The sequence below is a fragment of the Brienomyrus brachyistius genome, chromosome 2 (genome assembly GCF_023856365.1).
Source record: "Brienomyrus brachyistius isolate T26 chromosome 2, BBRACH_0.4, whole genome shotgun sequence".
Taxonomy (NCBI): Eukaryota; Metazoa; Chordata; class Actinopteri; order Osteoglossiformes; family Mormyridae; genus Brienomyrus; species Brienomyrus brachyistius.
The window spans coordinates 10,731,824-10,754,788 of record NC_064534.1 but is presented as its reverse complement, the minus strand read 5'-3'; the positions used below and the strand labels follow the sequence as shown (position 1 = coordinate 10,754,788).

The window sequence follows — 22,965 nt, the reverse complement described above, 5'->3', positions numbered from 1 at the left end:
TAAAAGACAGTTGGTGTATCCTCATTAGTGTTGTATGTCCTCGTCAGAAAGAACAGGTTCTATTACTTACATACAAGGACTTGAAGGTAAAGCTTCTGCCTACCTGATCCAACCAATTAATGCTTTCAAGCCACATATGAGCAGTCAGATCACAGAATGCTTATCTCCACAGTTTGCCCCTGGAGTATAGAACTGTTTGCCAGATTATGTATGGGATGCTAAGTCGGTTTCAAATCTTGTTTTGTTTTAGATGATTCCAGCTTTCTTGTTCTGAATTCGCTGTAACTATGGCTGCTGGTGCTGCTGGATGTGCCCTCATGCTTCAATGTGCATGCCCATCAATGAAGTCCATGCCTGGTCCCATGGAAATATGACATCGTGGATGCTGCCCATGATCAGCTGACTTACGAAGTCCTGCATGGAGAACAGGCTCACTGATAGACATTTCGAAGAACATGAACCACAAGGCTGGACCCTTTCCTATTTAAAGGATTCCAGTAAGAGCCTGTGGAATTATAAAACGCTGGGGTAATCCTCCGTTCCAGTTTTTGCTGCTTCATCAAAGGGTCTCATTGGTAAAATTACACAACGGTAGAATGCGTTCACACTATTTATTATTTATTGTTTGGCTCTCGGTCAAAGACACTTAATGAGGCCTGCATGGTGAAACGCAGAAAGTTATATGAACTTTCCTGGATCCTCATTTCAGTAATATAGCACACAGTCCATTACACAGGCAAGATAGCGGAACTGTACAGGTGCCGCTGTAACTGGAGAATTTAAATAGCCTTTCTCATTACTGTATTGCATGGTTTGGGGTTGGTGTGTGCTTTTGATCAGGGAATTGTTCTCTGTCCTCTTCTGTGCTGAACTGCTCATGTGTCTTTCTTCCTGATCGTGCCCTCGGAGAGATGGAGACCTCTGGAACAGACCATGACTCATTTGTACCGGGGGTTAAGAGCAGATTTGTAGCAGGATGTTGCATTTCCGGGAGAGTAAGCCGCAGACATTTTGGCTATGCTCCTGCTTTGTATCTGAGGATGCAGTCTCTGTCAAGGCTGATGTGTATGTTGGGTTTGAAGATTTATGATGTCATGGAGCATCAGACAGGAGGTGTGGGGGTGGTGGCAGGAGGTGACAGCGGCTATGACTTTGCAGATTGGTTTGCTAATTGCTTGATGATTAACCATAAAGCCAGGATAGCAGCTAATGTGCTAATTTTTTCCCACTAGCAATAAGTAGCTAGCACAAAGTGGCAGTGACTGTCCACAGAAAATTAGCGTAGCAGAATTTATTAGACGTGGGTATTGGCCATGACTATGACATCACCCTTCAGAAGTGGAAAAAAGGAATCTGACTATTATATCTTCTAAAATCTTCTATTTATCCAGTCACAGGCAGCATAGGAGATCACGACAGGAAGCATCCTGGATGATAAGCCAGTCCATCACAGGACATGCGCACACACTCACACAATACCAGGCAATTTGGAGAAATCTATTCAACAAACTGCATGGGCTGTGGGAGAAACCCCACACAGAACTCACTCAAAGAGTCTGTTAAGTAACTCTAATTTAATTTAAGAGTAATTTTACTTACTATTTCTAGTTTATTATAAAATGCTTGCCTATGAACACTGAATCTGTAATATATAAAAACTGAAACATATAGAAAGTTTGGGATCATTATTCATTCGTCGACTGGACTGTTTCAGTTGAATTTTTTTACTTTATTCATTTATTTCTTTACTATCAGATGTTTACAATATCTGTTTGAAACACCAATAGACATTGATGGTTAATTACTGAAGAGCATATTTGCATATTTATATATGGGAGTACAATACAAGGATATTTAAGGACATTTCGCTAACATATTTTTCACATAACAGTAGCTTCATTTTAGGCATCAAAGAAAATCTTGATGTGGTCGGGGGGGGGAATCCATAAAAAATAAATTTTCATTGATTATTAGTTATTGCAAAAAAAATTTTAATATTAATATTTTTAGACAATGCAAAATGTGTTTCTACTAAAATAAAGTAATTTTATTACAAGCTAGGAAATTATAAAGTTATAAGAATTATAAAATTATGCCCGGCAGTAAATAGCATTAAAATAGTGGGAAAGGCAAGAAATAAAACAACAGATAGGAAAGGACAATGTCAAGGAGATGGAAGAAGTCAATACCAGACTGAAATGAGAGAGCTGGAACGATTGTCTGCCCAATGGGTATTTAACACCCGATGCTCATCAAATATACAAATTAGTGCGTTGTCTTCCCTAGCAGTTTCATTTACCCATTAGCTTGACTGTTTCCGATTTGTCACTGGCCTCTTTGGTGAGACGTAAGCATGATTAAAATAAGAAACCTTAGCTGTTTACAGTGTTCAATTTCAGTCCCTAGAGGCTCATGTTTATGCAGATTTTTTAACACATGATTTTTCTTCACGATTCCAGCCATCTTGCCCTATATTTAAAAGAAAAAAAAAAACATTTAATCAGTCGCTTGAGGAAACATGCAAGTATTAACAGCTAAAGGTTATACTGTCGGACGATTAGGCCATGATAAGGGATCGATATGGAAAGAGTTTGAGATTGGCTACCTAGACTTCGACTCCCTATAAAAAAACGGCGCTTCAGACACCCAGAACGGCTGTTTTTGGAAGACAAATTCTGAATTCCACTAGGGGGAGGTTCCTTGAAAAATAAATTGGCCCAAAAGGTCAAAGGTCAAGTAAGACGTGTTAAATGATAGATACACATGGGCGCTCCAACAGGAAAGAATGTGAGATAAAATTTTTTAAGTATCTCCACAAAAAATACATTCAGTATTGTTTTCACTAAAGGTATCTTTAAGGATGACACACCCACGTGAGCACTTTTACTGGAGTGATATTACTGCACATTTAACCTCAGAACGATGGAGCCACCACTGAAAAATAAGGACCTGGGACCACTGCATCAACTCAGAGCCACAGACTCCTCATTTGCTTAAGGTAGTTCTCTTGATCTACAGGTAGGTTAGAGGCAACGCCCCATATCTGAAAATTAATAAGTTCCTGGATGTTAATTACACTTTAGACTTTTCTTCGCCTTGCTGTGGTTTCCTCAATTCCGCTGGATTCCTCTTTCATCCTGCAAAACAGAGAAACGAGAGTTAAACTGCCATAAATTTATGCCCCCTGGTTACGGGATCCTTTAAGTACTTGTGGTTTAATAAACCCCTACAGATCAGCTGACATACACTGTAATCTAAAGTAATCTAGTTAAACTTCTCTGGTAGCTGGTGATGGACACTGTCCTCAGGTCTCCTTGTGAAAGCATTCTGAGACTGTCGGTTAATTGGCAGCCACCAGTAAACCTGAGCCGGACTGTCAACAGAAGGCGGGGATACGGGTCAAAGGTCACGGGGTGTGGCAGAAACCACAGATGCACAGGACTAATTCCTAAGTGGTGCTCACCTGGCAGTCAGCCTTGCAGGGGCTCTTTGACCGGAGCCTGACTTAATGATAATGTCCATTCAGGGTTACTGATTGTATTCCTGGAACGGTCTGCTGAAGTCTGCACCTGATCTAAAGACTAGGGCCAGTACCTTGCATACATCTATGTGAGGAAGCTTTTACAGTTTAACAATGCTTAAGAGAGAGTGGCTAAAGGTGCTAATCATATTAGAACAGGAAATAAACCATCTTTTTTTATCCCAGAGAGACTATTTGAACAACCAAATAAGTTGCTTTGGCATACAGTCTGTGTTGCTTAATGAACTGATGAATTTTATAACAATAAACAACACAAACTGGAATCCTAAATGCTCCATATATATAATGTGTTCAGTACTGAAACATACTTAAACATTCATAGTTTTCTTATCTAGAGGGATGTATTTGGACAAATAATATTATATTATTAGGAAAAATATTATTAACAATTGATACTGGAAGAACAACAGAACCAGTATTCAGTTTAGATAATACCGAAATACACACACTACTGCCAATTCCTAATGTTTGGGTTTCATGTTACTCCTCAAAAGGCTTTGTTTTGCACCAGAATACAAGAGACTAATACCTGACATTTACAGAGTGGAATGATCTGGTATGGAAGTAGGGGCTGAGAACTGACTTTCTCACTTCTGTGCTCCAAAATGTCAAACTGCATTAGCCCCCTGCTAGAACTGAATTAACCCCATAGATGCCAATCACTGCATGCCCTGCCTGTTTTTAGGCTAAAAGTGAACGTATACTCCCTCTGGTGGTAAAAAAAATGAATTGTTCGAAGTCTCCACCATCCCAAGAGCTTCAGACAAAAGGCAGTGAACATGTGAACAAAAACAATAATCATGGGGCAACTTGCCATCCCAGTGGCTGTTAGGGTCAGCTGAAAAGTATTTGCCAAATTTGTTATATGACCTTTTGATTTTTAGGATATTTAGTTCATGGAGGTTTTACTTACACAAAAATGTTCTATAGACAGAATGAAAAATGATTCAGAGAGATAACCAATCAGATTGTTGATGAGGTGGTTACAAGTTACTAGAGGAGGTGGAAGCAAGACATCTGATTAGTCGGTCCTGCCTCCTCCAGTTGCTTAGACCCTCCTCCTCTACAATGTGATTGGTTATCTCTCTGAACCAATCGTTCTTCATTCTGCTTTCAGAATAATACTGCCGGTTATTAAACATTAATCCAAGGTGTTCTCCTGTCTTGTGCCTTGTGCTGTCTGAGATCTGTGGCCCTGTATTGGATAAATTCTTGTTAGATACTTGGGATTGTGAATACTCACGGTTTTTCTGTTTGGTCGATGTGTGTTCCATTTTCTGAAAACAAGAAAAGCACGTAAGCACTCCGGACGCTGTAACATGGGTGCCGTTAGGTCCGATCCCAAAAGGCCCAGTTCTCATGTTTTATATGACTCACCAGAACAATAAAACACAGCCCCCTCCCAAAGGAATACTCACTTAAAACGAAGTTTCTCTATGTGTGAATTATTTCTCCTAAAATCACTACAGCCACTTTGTAAAAAGTTGATTCTTAATACAACATCCACATGCTTCTCGGTAGCTTTACAAATTACTGGCTGAGACGTACGATGTGAGGCATCTGAGACCTTAAGGAACCTACATTACATCTACATTACATCTGATCAGACCCGGCCTGGAAAAGCGATAGATGATGGATGGATGATGGATGGATCAGAAGCACCTAACCCAGAGAGCCACACACCAGCCTGAAATAATATGACCAATCTAAATGATCTCATTTTAAGAAGACCTTAGGTGATAGAATTAGGCTTAGTCTTTTACATCCAAAAGCCTTCTATGAGTATCCAAGAATGTATTTCTAATGAGCAAAATGTGAACCAAAGCAGACTTCTGTGTGCAGCAATGATGCCATTTTAATCTATTTTTATCCATTTTATCTATAGAGCAAGGATGGTGCAGAGTGCTTCACACCCCTATGGTTGAGGGCATCTCTGCTGGGCCTGTCTAGAGTTTGCATTTCCTACCAATGCTGTGTGGAGATCCTACTGCAGCACAAAGATAAGAAAGCTGTTTGGCCAGCTGCCTGTGGTATATGCTTGAGTGCATGTGTGCTTGTGCCCTGTAATGGACTGGCATCCAGGACGAAGTGTGCCCTGTACTCTTTGGGGTAGGTCCTAGCCCCCCCGCCCCCCCCTCCCCGACGAAGTGGCTGAAAGTTGGATAGACATAAAAACCTGAAATCCAACAACAGTTTCTTTTCAATAGATACCTGACAAATTTATGTTATTATTGTTGTGGTTTGACACCTTCAGATGGTTGGATTATATGGGAACATTTATTATGAACCAACACATTACTAATGATCTATTATACTAGATGCCTAGTATTCTACTTCGTAATATTGTCTGGTATATAACTATGTATACAAATATATACAATCAGGTATTGTATAAATGTGAAGTTTCCACCTGCATTATAATATATTGTATCAATCGTATAATTATAATTATATGATATTATTCCATAGTATCTTATGTAATAATTATCTCAGCATATTACACCAGTTGTCCTTTCTGTTAACAACTGATATTTCTACATTTTTGGATCCTTGAAAAAAAAATAGTTTGATGGAACAGACGCTGGGTCCAAATGCCAGGGTGTATTTAAAACATTATAATAATAACTCTTTTGCATTTAATAGAATTGCACACAATTTAGAATCCAAACCTTCACCAAGTGACTTTATTTTCTTTGACTAGGATTGAAATTTGGCTCCGTTTAATAACCAGTCAAACCCTCAAGCTTTCAAATCCCTAGTAACAGCAACCCCACACCCTCACTGAAAAAAACGCTCAGCGGCAAATGTCCTTTTGACAGCAGTATCGGCATTTTGAGTATCTTTTCTCTAGCACTGCCCATATCATACTGGTGCCTTGTGAACTCTATTGCACCCCTCGATTTCCTGCAGGAGGCGCTAGTCTTACCTAGGACAGCTGTCGAACCCTTCTTCCGGCCTTGACACTCACACAGCAGGATCAGAAACACTAGGAGCACCACCTCCACCAGGACAACCAGGAATGGTTTGAGGGGCTCCATGAAGGAGAGAACTCGCAGAATCACCTCGCCCCGCACGGGTCCGATAGGATAGGTGGCGATGCACACATAAGTGCCACTGTCCTCCTCAACGAGATTCACCAGGTTGAGGTGGCTCTCGTCGTTAAACAGCTGCATCTTGTCAGTCACATTGATCATTCCCTAAGCATAAGGAACAGTGTTGGGTTTTAAAACCTCTGAAGGGGACAGTTTTAAGTACACATAAGAATACTGACTGAAAAGTAACCAAAAAAAAAAAAAATCACTTCAGTGAATAAAGCAACTAACAGCCATTGGATTAGCCCTCCAGAGCCATGCAACATTCAGTGTAAAACATCCACAACTCAAACAAGGGCCAGAACTTAGCTCATCTGAGGCGGGAATTCACACTGATGTCACTGGCTGACAGTTTTATCGTGCATTAATAGCATGCTGACACAGTCAACCGCTGCGATATTCCTGACGTTCACTATGGCGATTTGCATCCAACACCATCTGGCCTTAAAGGCCTTTTAAGTCATTCCGTTAGTAAGATTCAGCTGTATAATCCATACAAGCCTAAATGCTAATGTTACATTTCAGCACAATCAGTGACTACAGCATTAGATGCTATTATATACTTGTTAGACGCACTCTGAAGGGATACCCCACGACAAGGCGTAATGCGGAGGAACGAAATTCAAACCTCAAAGTGGTTTATACACTTATACCACTACTATCAAACACAAAATAATAATAGAATAAACTCATCACAGTTAAGTTTTCAGAAGAAAATTGTTTTGATTCACATTTAATAAAATTCCAATGTGCTCTTAAATACAGGCCCTGTAAGGATAAAACGTCCGGTCAAGCTTCTATCTGGAAAGGGCTGGTCTTTATATCCATGTGTACATATCTCAGGTCGCTATTCCCATAGTATGCTGCGTACATTTCAATCACAATACTTTTCTAACAAATTAATACTAAAATAGCTTAAGTATGTTGCTTTATGGTCATTCATTTACCAAAAATGTCCCACAGCGCAGAATTTGTAAACAGCGCTTGTACAAAACGTTTTTTTTCTTTTTTTTCATCTCACAGTTACTTAGAATATCACTGAAGTAAAGTAAAAACATTAGAAGTTTGCTCATATTGACTTATTTTTTAACATTATTATCCCGCCCACTGCCGCTCTTTCTCCCTGAGCTGCAAGGTGTGAATGGGACATTATCTATTGGTGGTTTTTGCAATCTTTGACACTTTTCGCTTGTTTTTTGGATTTGGAACGATAATAGATCTTGATCACTGGACCCTGACGGAGGTACAAACACTGATTTCAGCACATTATGAGAGGTGGGGGCTTTGCTGTACATGTAAATACACAGGGAGGCATATTTCACCTGGCAGGTAACATTATTCAATATTACTTTTTGCAAGTTACTTTTAAGGGACCGAGAAATGGTCTGTGTTTTTGCTCCCTCCCAGCTTCCTGCTAGACAGTCCACATTTTTGCTCCTGGGAGCTGGGAGGGAGCAAAAATGTGGACTTTCTGTGGGTCCCCAAGAAGCGGATTGAGAAACACTGCTCTACACTATCTAATCCTTTAATCATCCATTGACAGTCCATCCCACCTTCTCAGTGCCGTTGACTTTGTACCACTCCCAGGCCGATGGCTTTGGGTTGATTTTACATGTCAGAACAGAAGAGTCTCCAAAATAGCTCACAATAGGCTTGTCTCTCTTGTCTTTCATGGATGGAGCTAAAAAAAAAAACAAAACAAGTATTTAAGTATTTATTTAAGTATACAAGTATTTAACAACTATTTTTTGGAGTTAAGAAATAGAGTTACCTGCAACCATTTCAAGGTTCAAAACTTCACAACTTATGCACAAAATATGCATGGATAAGATGCTGACATGTATCAGACCCATTCAGTACCCGGATTAAAGAGCAGGCAGAATGCTGAGTCTTAAGCCATTTGCACAGTACACTTCTGAATGTAGCTCAGTGTACAAGACTTTCTGAAAGATGTACAGCTAGTGATGAGAAGCCTCCGAGACAGGATTGTGCATCACAGTGTGCAAGTTCTTTCCTAGTGATTTAACAATTTTTTAAAGAACTTTTATCAGAGTTAAATTTCCTGTTACTCTGAGCCTCTGAAATCCAGGGCTTTTTGCAGTGATAGCAGTGTTGGCAGTTGATCTCTTCCTATGCTGTGAGGTCTTAGCGAGTATGCAACAAACACTCATAGTCTCGTTCATCACCATTCACCTCATTTATTGTAGCTTCAAATCCCCTGCATCTCTCTTTAAATGTAAATGATCTTCTGGAGGACAAAACTGTGAATAGTAAGGAAAGATTAACCAACTTACCATGGATAAAAAATGTTTTGGTAACACTGTTATTCCCATTTATGAAAACACAGGAATAATTTCCCAAACTACTACCGTTGATATAGAACCTGGAAAATAAACATAGCAGAGTACCATCCATAAACACAGAATGCCATTATATTCAACAGACACGGCTTTCTCAGCTGTCTGTAATAAATCAAATTACAACAAAAAAAAATAGAGTGGATGAATATCATTCTACAGTGTGACACGAAGACTTTCCCGGTCATCTGGGGGAATCGCAATTATCATTTATTCAAATCGGAAAGATGCCGGACAGAGCATCCAAGTCTGAACATCTACCAGCCGGTTCAGGTGCATCACACCTTCTGTGTGCTTCTGGAGGTTGTGGTTATGAGAAGCACAACTGTTGTCTCATTTCCACCTGTCAAAATTACCGAAGGTCTGAAACAATTAGAAATGAGAAAATCTTTCTTCACCAGCGAGGAATTGTGGAGGATTTCCCTTTTTTGCAGGGTAGTCTACTGTCGATTGTTCGTATATATAAAGGTGACATTGACCTCATACCTCAAAAATTACAGTATTAATAACCTACGTGATGGGCCAGTTATCTCATTGATGGTGAAAATGAAATGACACTTTCTCTTTTCATTGAAAATGAAAGCATGAGAGATTTATATAAATATATATACTTGCCTTTTTTGTAGATGATATTGTTCCATTTTCCTCTCTATTGTGACTTGAGTCTGATTGATTTCTTCTCCATCCTTTGTCCAGTATCCCTTTATGCTGTTTGGCTTTCCATTAATAGCATCGGCCACAATGCATGAGAGGTTACGATAGGCAGGTTCCCAGATTTCAATCCCTTCTACTGAGCTTTGATCTAAGTCAGAGCATTCACGGTGCCATCAGCAGAAAGATACAGGAGATATTGCAAAAGATGGTAGCAGTGGTTTTAACAAGCCATCAAACGGGACATTTAAGAGATGCGAGAGAACATGTTATTCACTTATTGGCTTTACTCACGGTTTGTTAAATATTGCAGAAATGCATGAAATAATGAAAGAAACAATTTAGCGAATACCACAGTTGACACATTTGCTACGATGTGTCATTCACACCTTCTGCTGATATGCTTTTCCCTTATTGCCATGCTGCTTAATGTGCGACTATACTGGAGTAGGTAGGGTGTCTCTTTACATGATGTTATCACAACAAGTTATGAGAGCATTATGGAACGAGTTGGTGAGTGTTACATAAAAATATTCTAATAAAATTCAAGGTAACACTTGACTTAAAGTAGTCGTCATGATGCATTATAGATACATTCATAATGCATCGTAATGCATTCATAAAGTATTATAAGCAGAACTATAACTATTTATAAAAAGGCACAACACATTATATGTTTATTAAGCATTATGAATGCTTTATGTAGCTCTCATCTATAATGTGCTATAGATACCTTCATAATACATTATGTCAGTATAAGCCATTATAAGTTATCTATAATGCATTGTGCATGAGTGCTTTAAGTAAAGTGCTACCAATTTCAATATATAAAAATTAATATGTTCCTTTTATTGTCACGGTTTTAAAAGTATCAGGCATTCCTGGGTCTGTTGTCATATTAGAAGAATTTGTTCCATCTTAAATACAAAGAGTCAAGTTGGTAAACCCTGAGGTTGAACTGGGGCTGAATTATAGGATGGAATTACAACGTTCCACACAAAGGTCAGTTTTCTGCTTACTGGGATTGGTCACCTCTGAACTCCGGGCTCATTATACAAACGAAGCGATGAAACGGAATGGCTAATGGAGAATTTGAGCCTTGTGATTGTGTGAACTGCAGGGCAAAGGAATTACCCCGCTCATTTGCCCTCCCCTTGAACCCGAGCCTTTGTGTCATGCAGCCAGGGAATATGTAAACTGTACATGCCCAGAGGAGGGACTAGAAGCCAAAACCCTAGTCAGGAGGCCAAGAGCAACCTCTAACACTCACTATGGCATCCATAGCACGATAAATTGTTAATTACATAACTGTGGAAGAAGTCTGATCTTTTAGCCAAAAATTAAAGGACTGGAATGTTTTACCACACTGAATGAAACCAGATTTTTAAAAATATCTACAGATTTGTTCAAATAGCGGACACAGTATTAGACTGTGATAACATTTATAGGTTAAAATGACACTTAATTACAAGAAGATGATTATTTATGGTTATACCCAAAGATTTCAAAATATTACTATCCTTCTTTTTAAATCTCTCAAAATATTTAACTACCAAAAAATATATATATATATGTCATTGTTAAAATAAAGTAAAAATTAAGTGTCTGTTGCTAGAAATGAAAGAGCTAGCTATGATTTTCAATATTATAAGTAATCAATAAATTCAACATTCTTCATTATTCATAAAAGCTGCAAATATCTTCCATTGTTCTGCTGAAGGAAATACACTCACATGTCATATACGGCGGTGGCATGATCACCTGCCCTCTTCCAGACATGGTTCTGGTCACAGATTGGTTAAACACGCGTGTATTTACCTTATGTCCATTTTACACGATTATCGGGGAGGACTCCACGTGCTTGTGGCAGTCATATGTGGCATAGCGACCCCTGCTGGTGACAGTTTCCTAGCCCTTTTCAAGAAACACGTGGTGCTTTTGTTCTACATACATCCTGCATTAATAACCATCTACTCCTCACCCCTGCGCATGGCCTGTTTTGTATTTTAAATTTATTCTGCATGTTTATTTGTCATTTCTGTGGCCACAGAATTTACTGTACTAACTCGTAAAGCCTCATTAAAATGTATTGAGATATTATCCACAGCATTGTAGCTGAACTGCTATATGAGGCCCTTTTTCCGGTGTAAAAGCACAGTTGTCTGGTAAATACTGCAGTCGTGTGAGCCGAGAGCAGCCTCCGTGTTCAGTAGTGAAAACGTGGGTCGGCGTAAGAGACGACTTCGCATCCTTCCTCCATTTTAGATTACACAATTAATGATGGTTGCATGTTCTGAGGGTTGTTGGATGTTAAGCAAATGTGACTGAACACTTGAGGAACTATAAAAAATGATGCTTAAAGACAAACAGATGGGTCAGTGATGAAGGTCACTCGGGGTCAAGCATGGCCGGCGGGGTTATTTACACACGGCCGACACTGGCGAGTGACACAGCACTGTAAGATGGCCGGATGCTGAAGAATGACTATTGTCCCCTTTGCTAAGACACTCCCCCCCCCCCCCCAAAATAAGCCCCCAGGGGGCAGCTGTGCCTGTTTCTGACCGGCCCAGAAGAAAGCGGGTTGGGGCGCTTAGGCGATCGCCCCCTCTCAAAGCTGTCCGAGCAGGCTGGTCGGTGGCTTACCTGCTGCGACCCCGTCCGGGCGCAGAAGCAGCAGGATAAGCTGCGCGACTGCGACGCTGAGCATGCTGGAGGCTGTCTCTGCTGCAGTGTGCCTCCGTCTGCCACTGTGCTCCAATGCTCTGGCAGGATACTCCACCACCCCCCCCCCCCACCCACTCTGCCGGTGCCCCTCCCCCACCCATTCGCCGTCACATGGCTGACGCGGCAGACGGACCGGCCTGCTGCATAGCACTGCAGTGGGATTCCTTCAGGACACGTCTCTCTCCTCAGCCCTGGTGTCTCCCAACTGTTTTCTGTTTGTCTTCTCAACAGACAGATGCTATATAGAGGAAATAGCGACAGCGAACAGGCAGGCAGCTTCCTGGTACATTGCTGCATGTGGTACAAACACGTGTGAACTGAAACACTGCTAGACAGGATATGGGACCACAGAGTCTGAGGTAACTGCACCAAAGCTAATGTGCAAGGCAGGGTTGATGTTAAGAACAATAGATACATTTAACATCATATGTTAGCTTAAGGCAAAAACAATCATTTAACCAACTGCTGTATGGGTACACCGAGTGTACCTACGCAAGTCAGGTAAGTCAGTTAATTCAATGACATTTACATTAAATTATATTTCTCCAAAGAGCAACAGAAAGTGAGGCAAATAGTACATGACAAGCATTGATGCTGTCAAGGAGTCAACTAGGCATAAGAGCAGCTAGACTGAGCTTCCAATGAATGCCCAGGTACGAGTGTAAGTGGTATTGGAGCAGGAGCTACTTAACAACTATTATTAAATTAAAAAATAATGAGTCTATTCAAGCGCCAGAAATGCAACATAAGAGCAGTCAGATAACATAAAAAGCACCAGGTTAGTCATTACATAAAGAGTCTGTCTTTCGTTCAAAAAATACCCTGTAGGTCTTTGCCTGCGACTGCAGTGCTTCTTAACCAGGTTGCATAGTCTGGTTAAGAAGCAGCATGCAATCCGTTATTTTTGACTCATGTCTGGCTTATGACCCAGGTGCTCCATCACATCCCCTAAATCTAGTGACTATGCAGAGTTGAGCCTAGAAAGAATATAGGGTAAGGCTTTACATTACCTGCACCTTCAAAATGCCTATATAATGCATTCGTAGAACATTAATTGCCCCTTCATAATAGATTCATAGAACACTTATAAGCAGCACATAAATATACCACAACATCCAAACATATCTTAACAGTTTTAATATACATCAATAACGAACATTATATGATAGTAACAAACTTTATAATCGTATAATGATTGTCATTAATGTATATTTATTGTATGTTGTATGAATGCATAATGAATGTATTATGAAGGTGCAGTTAATGCAAAGCATTACCGAATATTGTAACTATTACTAGACCAAGACTTAGACCTAAATGTTCCACTGGAGGTTCCTATGCAGCTGACTTGATATGAATCCCTCTGATAAGATTAAATGAAACACAAAATAAACCCACCGTAAAGTGCTCATTACTGAACATTCAGCGCTTCAGCGAAACAAATCATCCACTACTCCTATCATCCATCTATCCATCTTTCATAACTGCTTGTTGATTAAAGAGTCATGATGATCATCTAGGCCGGTTACAGTTTGTCTCAGTTCCTTAGGCAATACTCGGACTATTTGTATTAAAGGTGGGAAAATAAACAACCTTCAATATAAGATCGTGTGGCTGAGACCTGGGTGGTGCTCTCAGGCAGGCAGGTAACTTATTTGCCATGCTTTGGGATGAATAATCCCTTCCAATTAGGATGGAGACCATCCCGTTTATAAAAGCCAGGCTATTCCCAAAAAGGTCCCAATTAACAAACAAAGGCAATGTTTTGAGATGCAAACCACAACTACGATCTTTGCGTTCTTGGTATTGAGAAACACCCATTGTCTGACTGGTCACCTGGTCACCCTACATGGAAGTAAACAGTATTCTAAGATGGTGGATGTGGAGGGGCTGGTGTCAATGGCGCTAGCACTGTGTGTGGCTCAGCGGGCTGCGAATGTCTAATCAATAAATCTAATTATTCTAAACACCCACGCACAATAGCCCTTTCCGGATAAGATTAGCCACCCTGCATTATAGGAATGTTTTTTATCACACACATTATCATTTAAATTTTTTATGTTGTTGCAGAGTAACCGATTGATCTAAGAAGTTCTTTTATTTTAAACAGAGCTGAATAAAAATTATTAATGCATTTTGAAATTTTGTGAAATATTGTGTGGTTTAATGCCCCGCGACCCAGTAGGATAAGCGGTTTGGAAAATGGATGGATGGATGGATGTGTGGTTTAATGTTAATTGTTAATTGGCTTTCAATGTGCAATAAAATCGAATTGAATTTGATTTTATTTCTTTCTTTTCCATACCTGTTATATTTATGTTCAGTTTTGAAAAGTAATCCAAAATACTGTATTCAGATTATGTTACTAACCTTGGCTAATGTAATGGAATTTATTACAAATTATATTTAGTTATATTCAATAATCTGTAACAGAATATATTATAAAAGTAAATTACCCAACACTGCTAATTTCTGATTGTTCATACAGCAAATGTAAATGTACATTTTTTGCCGATCAATGAATACAAACCTCTCCACCAGACAAGAAAGCTACTGAAGCCATGTAACACTGAATCAGGTGTATTATGCTCTGTTGAAAGCAACCTATCCCGCACATTCTCAAAAAACGGCACATGAACGAACATGCACATAAGCACATGTACACACACACAGACACACACACATGTTGGCATACCCATCTAAAATAGGGACCTTCCATTCATTTTTATGGGAAGGGCCCTAATCCCAATCTTGACACCCTTTACCCTTACGCAGCCCTAACCACAACCATAAGTAACTAATCAAAACACAGGACTTTTGGCATTTTTGTTTTTTGATTGCATTCACAGATTTTTGATAAAACTGAGGTTATCCAAATGTCCCCAAAGTTAAGGAAGTTTCAGATTTACCACACGTTGGGAACAAACATACTGTCTTCCATATGTGATTCGATGGTTCTATATGAATTCGCATGAATTGACCTCCTTTTCCGAGTGCATTAAGCTGTTTATGTCACTGTCATCTGTCCACTACATATCATATCTGTTGCACCACTTAACACAGACGTAATATTGTACACCTACATTTCTCCCTAATGCCCAAGTCTTTCAGTAGAGTTCATAGGACTTCATCTTACAGTCATTAATGTAACTGCTAATCCTTCCTTGAGCAGGGGGTATGGGGGTAAATTCACCACTGGGGTCATCAGGTGGGCATCCTCTCTCCAAGGTATTTTTGCTAATAGGTTCCTGACATGTCCAGAGGGTTCAACAGTGACATCTGGTGTCCAAGGTGAACCTCCCCCTCGGCTTTTACTCCTCCTAGTATTTGATGGTCATCTTGCCACCCAGTTCTTTGCTTTGCTCAACAGCCTTTTCCAGTGATTCGATAGCCTGTCGGAGGGTCTTTGCTCGGACTCCCATCCTTGGTGGTTGACATGGCCACAAACCCCCTACAACTGACCTCCATATTTAGCACCTCTGTTTTCTAGCCAGTTTTCCAAGGTTTCTGCAGTTCTGTAGTGGAAGCCAACTTACATCTCCCTGCCCCATAAGATTGCAAAATTGCATACAATTTATGACAAAATGCCTCAGGAGTTACAAGCCGAGATCGAGGCTGTCTCGGAGGACATAGACGAGACACAAATGGCGATTGAAAAGATCCAAGCTGAGATCGAGGCAATTCTGGCAGACCTTTTGGGTGGAACAGATATTGCAGGAGACATTTGAGTGGTGCTGCAGGAGGAAGTGGTGGAAAAGCAGTGGAGGACCAGATTAAGAAGGCAAAGGCAGAGATGATGCAGAAGGACGTGAAGGAAGTGGCGATGGACACTGAATGTATTAGCCACAAGTAATATTTATCGTTTATTAATAAAATGTTAAAAGATGGAGAGAATGGTCTTTTTATTTGGATGAGGGAGCTGAATTCACAACATAATGCCGGTATTGTTTGAAAGGTGTAACAAACTAGCTTCCATGTGCATTGTATCTCAGTTAAACACTGCAAATTAAAAACCTGAATTCACTGAAGTCATGAGGTTTTTACAGCTACTGAGCTGACAGGCTTCAATCGCCATCGCAATTGAAATTTTCTGCACCTGCTTCAATTTGTTAAGCAGTAATATGCGGAGGTGTGTAAAGAATAGAACTCGAGTCACAGACAAAGTTGCTCCTGGTTAAATGTTACTCCAATATAAGAGTTGTTCAATTCAGTCAAATTTTTACTTTAAGTTGAAGTACTGGAGTACTTGATATTAAAAATACTTAACTATTCAAAAGTTCATTTCCACATCGTTGTACTGTTGCTGCACAGCATTTGTGGAAGTTAATGTGAGAGTTTCTGAAGCAGCCTACTGAATGCACTGACTTGCTTGTATAATCTATAGAATTGACACCTTGTGGAACATGCTACAAAACCTATAGAAATACAATTCAATGGAGAAAAGGACAGCCATTCTCATTTTTTTACTTTAAGACCACCCACCCCATCTACAGTCAACAGCATGGTAGTATTCTGACACAGCTCTGCCAGTGTGTGTGTGTGTGTGTGTGTGTGTGTGTGTGTGTGTGTGTGTGTGTGTGTGTGTGTGTGTGTGTGCATTCATGCTTAGGCATGCAAAAGACAGACTGTGGAATTGCTGTAGATACGACTTCCTCAGAAAATAAAAAATGAATAAAACAATCAAACCAGTTACACTCCTCTACCTCTGTGACTGCCCAACAGCAACATGATTCTCTGACTAGGGGTAGTTTCCTGGGATTGGTTTTTCTCCTGTGACCAACACACTATGGTCTATAGAATTTTAGAATAGAATATTCATCTGCTGACTTGAAAGCTATGCTTCAAAGTACTGAGTAATCAGAACCTTCACAGAAATGTAGTGGATGTCAAAAGGACCATATTTTTCTTTCAAACATAGCGGAGTAAGTCATAGGAATCCAAAATAAAAACGATACTCAAGTAAAGCAGAGATGTTAGGAAAAAATGTACTAAGGAAAAGTACTGCAAAAACTGTACATTGTAACTGTCCATCACTGACAATGTGCTGGTTCTAAGTGGAACTGTCATGCCAAATTTCTTCCACCTGTGACGTATTGCTCAACAACAAGGCTGAATTTGAAACTTTCGGGGTACCTTGAAATTTACGGGGTGAGCTGAATCTACATCATCGGTGTAACAGCTGAGCGAAACTTCACAGGCGGCAGGAATTTGACATAACAGAAACACAGAAGAGAAAATATAACTGGCCCCCGATCACCACCATAATCGAAATTTTTTGCAGGTACCCCTACTTGCTAAACAATAATATGTGCTGTTACTGTGAATAACAATGCTGATTAATAAGAAATAAAACTACAGAAGAACTGCAACAATGGAGGTTTACATACAGAATATTGAAGGTACCCGCGACCCAATAGGATAAGCGGTTTGGAAAATGGATGGATGGATATTGAAGGTAAACATTACTATGCAGTGGCGGAAGAACTGCAAAGCCCCGGGGCAAAACACCGATCTGACACGCACGCATGCGTGTATGTAGCGGCGCTGAAACGAGTTTTAAAGCGTAGGTGCAGGATCACAAAAAACTTAACGAGAGAATTCGATTGCCCCTCACAAAACTGTAAAGTTTTAGTGGATAAATTGCGTTTTCTACGCCTTTTCAGACAGGAGGAGATTTGTTTGGCTATGCCTAGAAATTTTTATACAATTTAGACAGCACAGAATCATTAACCTATTTTAACGCATTTATTTATACAACCACATATTTCCCACATTTTGACATCAGTGATGCAGTGAAGATACAGTCTCTTTACTTCTTGACGCCAACTCTCCCCATTAATCCGGGCTTGGGACCGGCGCCTAGTTGAGCTGGCTTGCTCCCTTAAGTCGCTGGGTTAGGCTAAACTATACACATATTTACAAAGACTACAATAAAACGTCCCGAAATATGCAGTCTAACAAAACGCAGTTTAAAGGAGGTAGCCTACCTGGCGAAATTGCAAACAAACAAATGAAAAGGCCCACGGCATATAATCGGGCTATATCCAAGCACTTTTTAATACCGTAACGTACATAGCGAAATTGAATTACTTTCTGGACCAACAAGCGCAACCAGGCATGAACATCATTTTATAATGATTTTTTAGGCATAAACTGTCATGATATTAGAATAATTAGATTAATCCGCATGTCGAAGGGTATTGTGGTATGGAAATGAGTCCCGGTAAAAACGTGTTAATGGAAGAACCCCAGTGCACAGTAAAGGCTACATAGAACCCATGGTCGTCTGTTTTATTTAAAAGCTCATCATAAAACATGGTGTCAGAAGTTGGTTGTTAAAATAATAGAACAAAATAAACAACTTACTGAAGAAAAAAAAAATAATAATGGAAGGGTTAAAGCCGCCGTCAGGACTTGATTTACGCACTGGCAACGTTTCCGAAAATTGGAGAAGATTTCGGCAGCGGTTTGAATTGTATCTAGCTGCTACTGGAGGCGCTAACAAACCTGCTAAGGTACAGTCCTCGCTCTTTCTTCATGTGACTGGTGAAGATGCAGTGGAAGTGTATAATACCTTCGCGTTTCACAATGCTGATGACAAGTATAGCTTGGAAATTGTCATGGATAAATTCGAAGAGTACTGCAACCCGAAAAAAAATATAACGTACGAACGTTACAAGTTTTTCACCTGTTTGCAAGGGGATATGTCTATTACCCAATATGTTACAGAGCTAAAACGAAGGGCACAGTCATGCGAGTTCGGTGATTTATTTGACTCACTCATTAGGGACCGTGTAGTCTGTGGCATTTCCTCTGATGCTTTAAGGGAACGACTGTTAAGGCAGGCGGACATTACTCTCGAAAAAGCTGTACAGATATGTGTCGCGTCGGAGACTACTAAGGCACAAATACAGCAAATGCAAGAGGAGGATAGGACAGCGCAAGCATCTCCACGTGATGGCAGGCATATTGATGCCGTGAAGCACAAGCAGATGCGCCGAAAAGTTCCAATGCATAAAAATAAAAGTGAAAAGGAAACGAAATACACATTTCATTGTAAAAGATGTGGTACCGAGCATGCACTGCAAAGTTGTCCAGCTTTTGGTAAACAGTGCAAGAACTGTGAAAAAATGAATCATTTTGCTAAAATGTGCAGATCGAAAAAAATACATGTGGTTGATGATGAAGAAGACTCTAAAGAATGTAAAACTTTGTTTGTGGGTGTTGTGCAGACACAACCACCATCAGACGAATGGAGAGTTGACTTAAAAATAGGACGTCAATACATTAGTTTCAAATTAGATTCTGGAGCACAGGCAAATGTAATTCCTTGTAGTCTGCTGCACAGACTGGACCAGAAGCCTGTACTGAGAACCAGCACTGTAAACTTGTCTACTTACACAGGAGAAAAAATACCTGTAAAGGGAACATGTAACCTGGAAGTGTGCTACAAGAATGACATATATTGTGGAATTTGTAGTGGTAAAAAATGAGGCAAAACCCTTACTGGGAATTCAAACTTGTGAAAAAATGAAACTTATTCAGAGGGTGATGACATTGAGCACAAATGATATTTTCACTGAATATTCTGATGTGTTTGAAGGAGTAGGTTGCCTTGAGGGTGAACACAGAATCCAGATAGATGAGAGAGTAGCTCCAAAAGTCCACCCACCCAGAAAGGTTCCAGTTGCATTGAGGGAAAAACTTAGAACAGAATTGCACAGAATGAAAAAGATGGAGGTGATTAAAAGGATTGACGAACCAACACAGTGGGTCAACCCTTTTGTGATGGTAGAAAAACCTAATGGCAGCTTGAGAATCTGTCTGGACCCTCAGGAGCTCAACACAGCTGTAATGAGAGAACATTATCAGCTACCGACAGTGGAAGAAATAACAAGTCATCTGGCAAAAGCTCAATACTTCTCAGTTCTGGATGCCAGCTCAGGATTTTGGCAATTTAAATTAGATGACGCCAGCTCTCGTCTTTGTACATTTAACACCCCTTTTGGTCGCTATAGGTTTCTTCGTCTTCCCTTTGGGATCAACTCAGCACCTGAAGTGTTCCACATAACGGTGAAACAGCTGTTTGAAGGGATTGAAGGTGTTGAAACGTATATTGATGACATTCTTGTCTGGGCGCAGACAAAAGAACTGCATGACCAAAGGTTAAGACAAGTGTTGGAGAGAGCCAGAGCTAAGAATTTTCGACTGAATAAAGAAAAATGCAAAATTGGAGTTGAGGAAATCAAATATCTTGGTCATATTCTCTCACGAGATGGTTTGAAGCCTGACCCCAGTAAAATTGAGGCCATTAGAGAAATGCCCAGCCCAGAGTGCAAAAAAGACGTGGAACGATTCCTTGGAATGGTCACATACCTTGCCAAGTTTATTCCTAACATGTCACGACACACTGAGCAGTTACGTCAACTCACCAGAGATGATAGTACATGGCAATGGCAAGAAAAGCATCAGCAAGCATTCACAAAGCTAAAACGTCTGCTTACTAAAACACCTGTACTCAGATACTTCGATGTTCATGAACCAGTGACAGTCTCCGTTGATGCGTCCAAAAGTGGATTGGGAGCTGTATTGCTGCAAGACGACAAACCAGTGGCATATGCTTCACGTGCACTGACTGAGACGGAACAACGCTACGCACAAATTGAGAAAGAGATGTTAGCCATAGTATTTGGAGTTGAGCGTTTCCATCAGTTTGTGTATGGCAGAGATGTCAAAGTATGGTCTGACCACAAGCCTCTGGAAGCAATCATGAAAAAACCCTTGAATACAGCACCAGCCAGAATTCAGAGATTGTTGCTGAGGTTACAGAAGTATCAGATCAGTGTGCAATACAAACCGGGAAAAGAAATGTATGTTGCAGATGCTTTATCCAGAGCATACTTACTAAAGACTGATATGACTGACAAAGAGATTGAAGCTCAGGTTCACTTGGTTATGGCACACTTACCTGTGACAAAACAGAAATTGGTCAAGTTCAGAGAAGAAACAAGTAAGGATGGGACAATGAGGAAGCTAACTGATGTTGTGCATAGTGGATGGCCTGAAAGAAGATGTCACGTTGCTAAAGAAATACAAGAGTACTGGAATTACAGAGAGGAAATTTCGATCATGGAAGGCATTCTCTTCAAAGGAGAGAGGATTATTGTTCCAGAAACCATGAGAGGTGAGATGTTGGAACTAATTCATGAAGGTCACCTAGGCATAGAGAGTTGTAGGAGGAGAGCAAGAGATGTGCTTTTCTGGCCTGGAATGTCTAAGAGCATTACTGATATGGTGAGCAATTGTGATGTGTGTCGACACAAATGGCGATTGAAAAGATCCAAGTTGAGATCGAGGCAATTCTGGCAGACCTTTTGGGTGGAACAGATATTGCAGGAGACATTTGAGTGGTGCTGCAGGAGGAAGTGGTGGAAAAGCAGTGGAGGACCAGATTAAGAAGGCAAAGGCAGAGATGATGCAGAAGGACGTGAAGGAAGTGGCGATGGACACTGAATGTATTAGCCACAAGTAATATTTATCGTTTATTAATAAAATGTTAAAAGATGGAGAGAATGGTCTTTTTATTTGGATGAGAGGGAGCTGAATTCACAACATAATGTCAGTATTGTTTGAAAGGTGTAACAAACTACATTTACATTTACAGGATTTGGCAGACGCCCTTAGCCAGAGCGACTTACATAAGTGCTTTGAGACTCTGCAATGAATTTCCGATGCTAGCTCAATAAGGACCCAAGCTATGAATACTATCTCTGAGAACTCCACTGAGTAGTGCAGAATTATTATTATTATTTATTTATTTTTATTTTTTTAAACACACACCAGAATAAGAGTCGAGAAAGAATATAGAAGTTCTACGTCAGGTATTTCTGAAAAAGAAAAGTTTTGAGTCGTCGCTTGAAGACAGTCAAGGATTCAGAGATGTGTGTCTTCCTTGTGCCTTGAGGGGAGGAGGGACCAGTCGAGCAGTGCTGGAGGATCGGAGAGATCGTGGTGCAGAGCGGGGTGTGATGAGGTCCTTTAGGTAGGATGGTGCCAGAGAATTTTTGGCTTTGTATGCCAGCATCAGTGTTTTGAATCTGATGCGTGCAGCTACAGGAAGCCAGTGGAGGGAGCGCAGCAAAGGAGTGGTGTGGGAGAACTTGGGAAGGTTGAAAACAAGACGAGCAGCTGCATTCTGAATCAGTTGGAGGGGACGGATGGCGCTCAGTGGTAAACCCGCTAGAAGCGAGTTACAGTAGTCAAGGCGTGAGATGATGAGGGACTGGACGAGTATCTGGGTAGCCTGGGTGGAAAGAAATGGACGTATCCTCCTGATGTTAAAGAGGAGAAACCGACAAGAGCGAGAAAGACTGGCGATATGTGAGGAAAATGACAACCGATCATCTATGGTAACTCCAAGGTTTCTAGCAGAAACCGAAGGACGGATCAGGGAGTTGTCGAAAGAGATCGCAAGGTCCTGGAGGGGGGATGAGTCAGCCGGGATGTAAAGCAGCTCAGTTTTACTAGTGTCAAGTTTTAGCTGGTGAGTGGTCATCTAAGATGAGATGTCTGCCAAGCATGTAGAGATCTTAGTGGAGAC

At 40.5% G+C, this 22,965-nt stretch overlaps 1 protein-coding gene across 1 annotated transcript; it reads right to left on the bottom strand.

Annotated features, from left to right (window-relative positions):
- Nucleotides 1-1,708: 1,708 nt before the first annotated feature.
- Nucleotides 1,709-12,412, bottom strand: emb (embigin). The gene is made up of 8 exons (XM_048989643.1): nucleotides 12,285-12,412; nucleotides 9,606-9,792; nucleotides 8,928-9,016; nucleotides 8,187-8,314; nucleotides 6,468-6,738; nucleotides 4,785-4,818; nucleotides 3,077-3,137; nucleotides 1,709-2,469 (listed from the first exon to the last, which is right to left on the bottom strand). Exons 1-7 carry the CDS (start codon nucleotides 12,346-12,348, stop codon nucleotides 3,080-3,082), a joined length of 831 nt encoding a protein of 276 aa, XP_048845600.1. The 5' UTR covers nucleotides 12,349-12,412; the 3' UTR covers nucleotides 1,709-2,469; nucleotides 3,077-3,079.
- Between the last annotated feature and the right edge of the window lie 10,553 nt (nucleotides 12,413-22,965).

Bases quoted from the DNA above. Each gene is read 5' to 3' on its own strand.
- emb (XM_048989643.1), bottom strand. From the start codon at position 12,348: ATGCTCAGCGTCGCAGTCGCGCAGCTTATCCTGCTGCTTCTGCGCCCG. The intron at 6,739-8,186 runs GTGGGATGGACT...CCTTATGCTTAG, and splicing joins AAGTCAACGGCACTGAGAAG to GGAATGATCAATGTGACTGA. The intron at 3,138-4,784 runs GTGAGTATTCAC...TCTGTTTTGCAG, and splicing joins ATCGACCAAACAGAAAAACC to GATGAAAGAGGAATCCAGCG.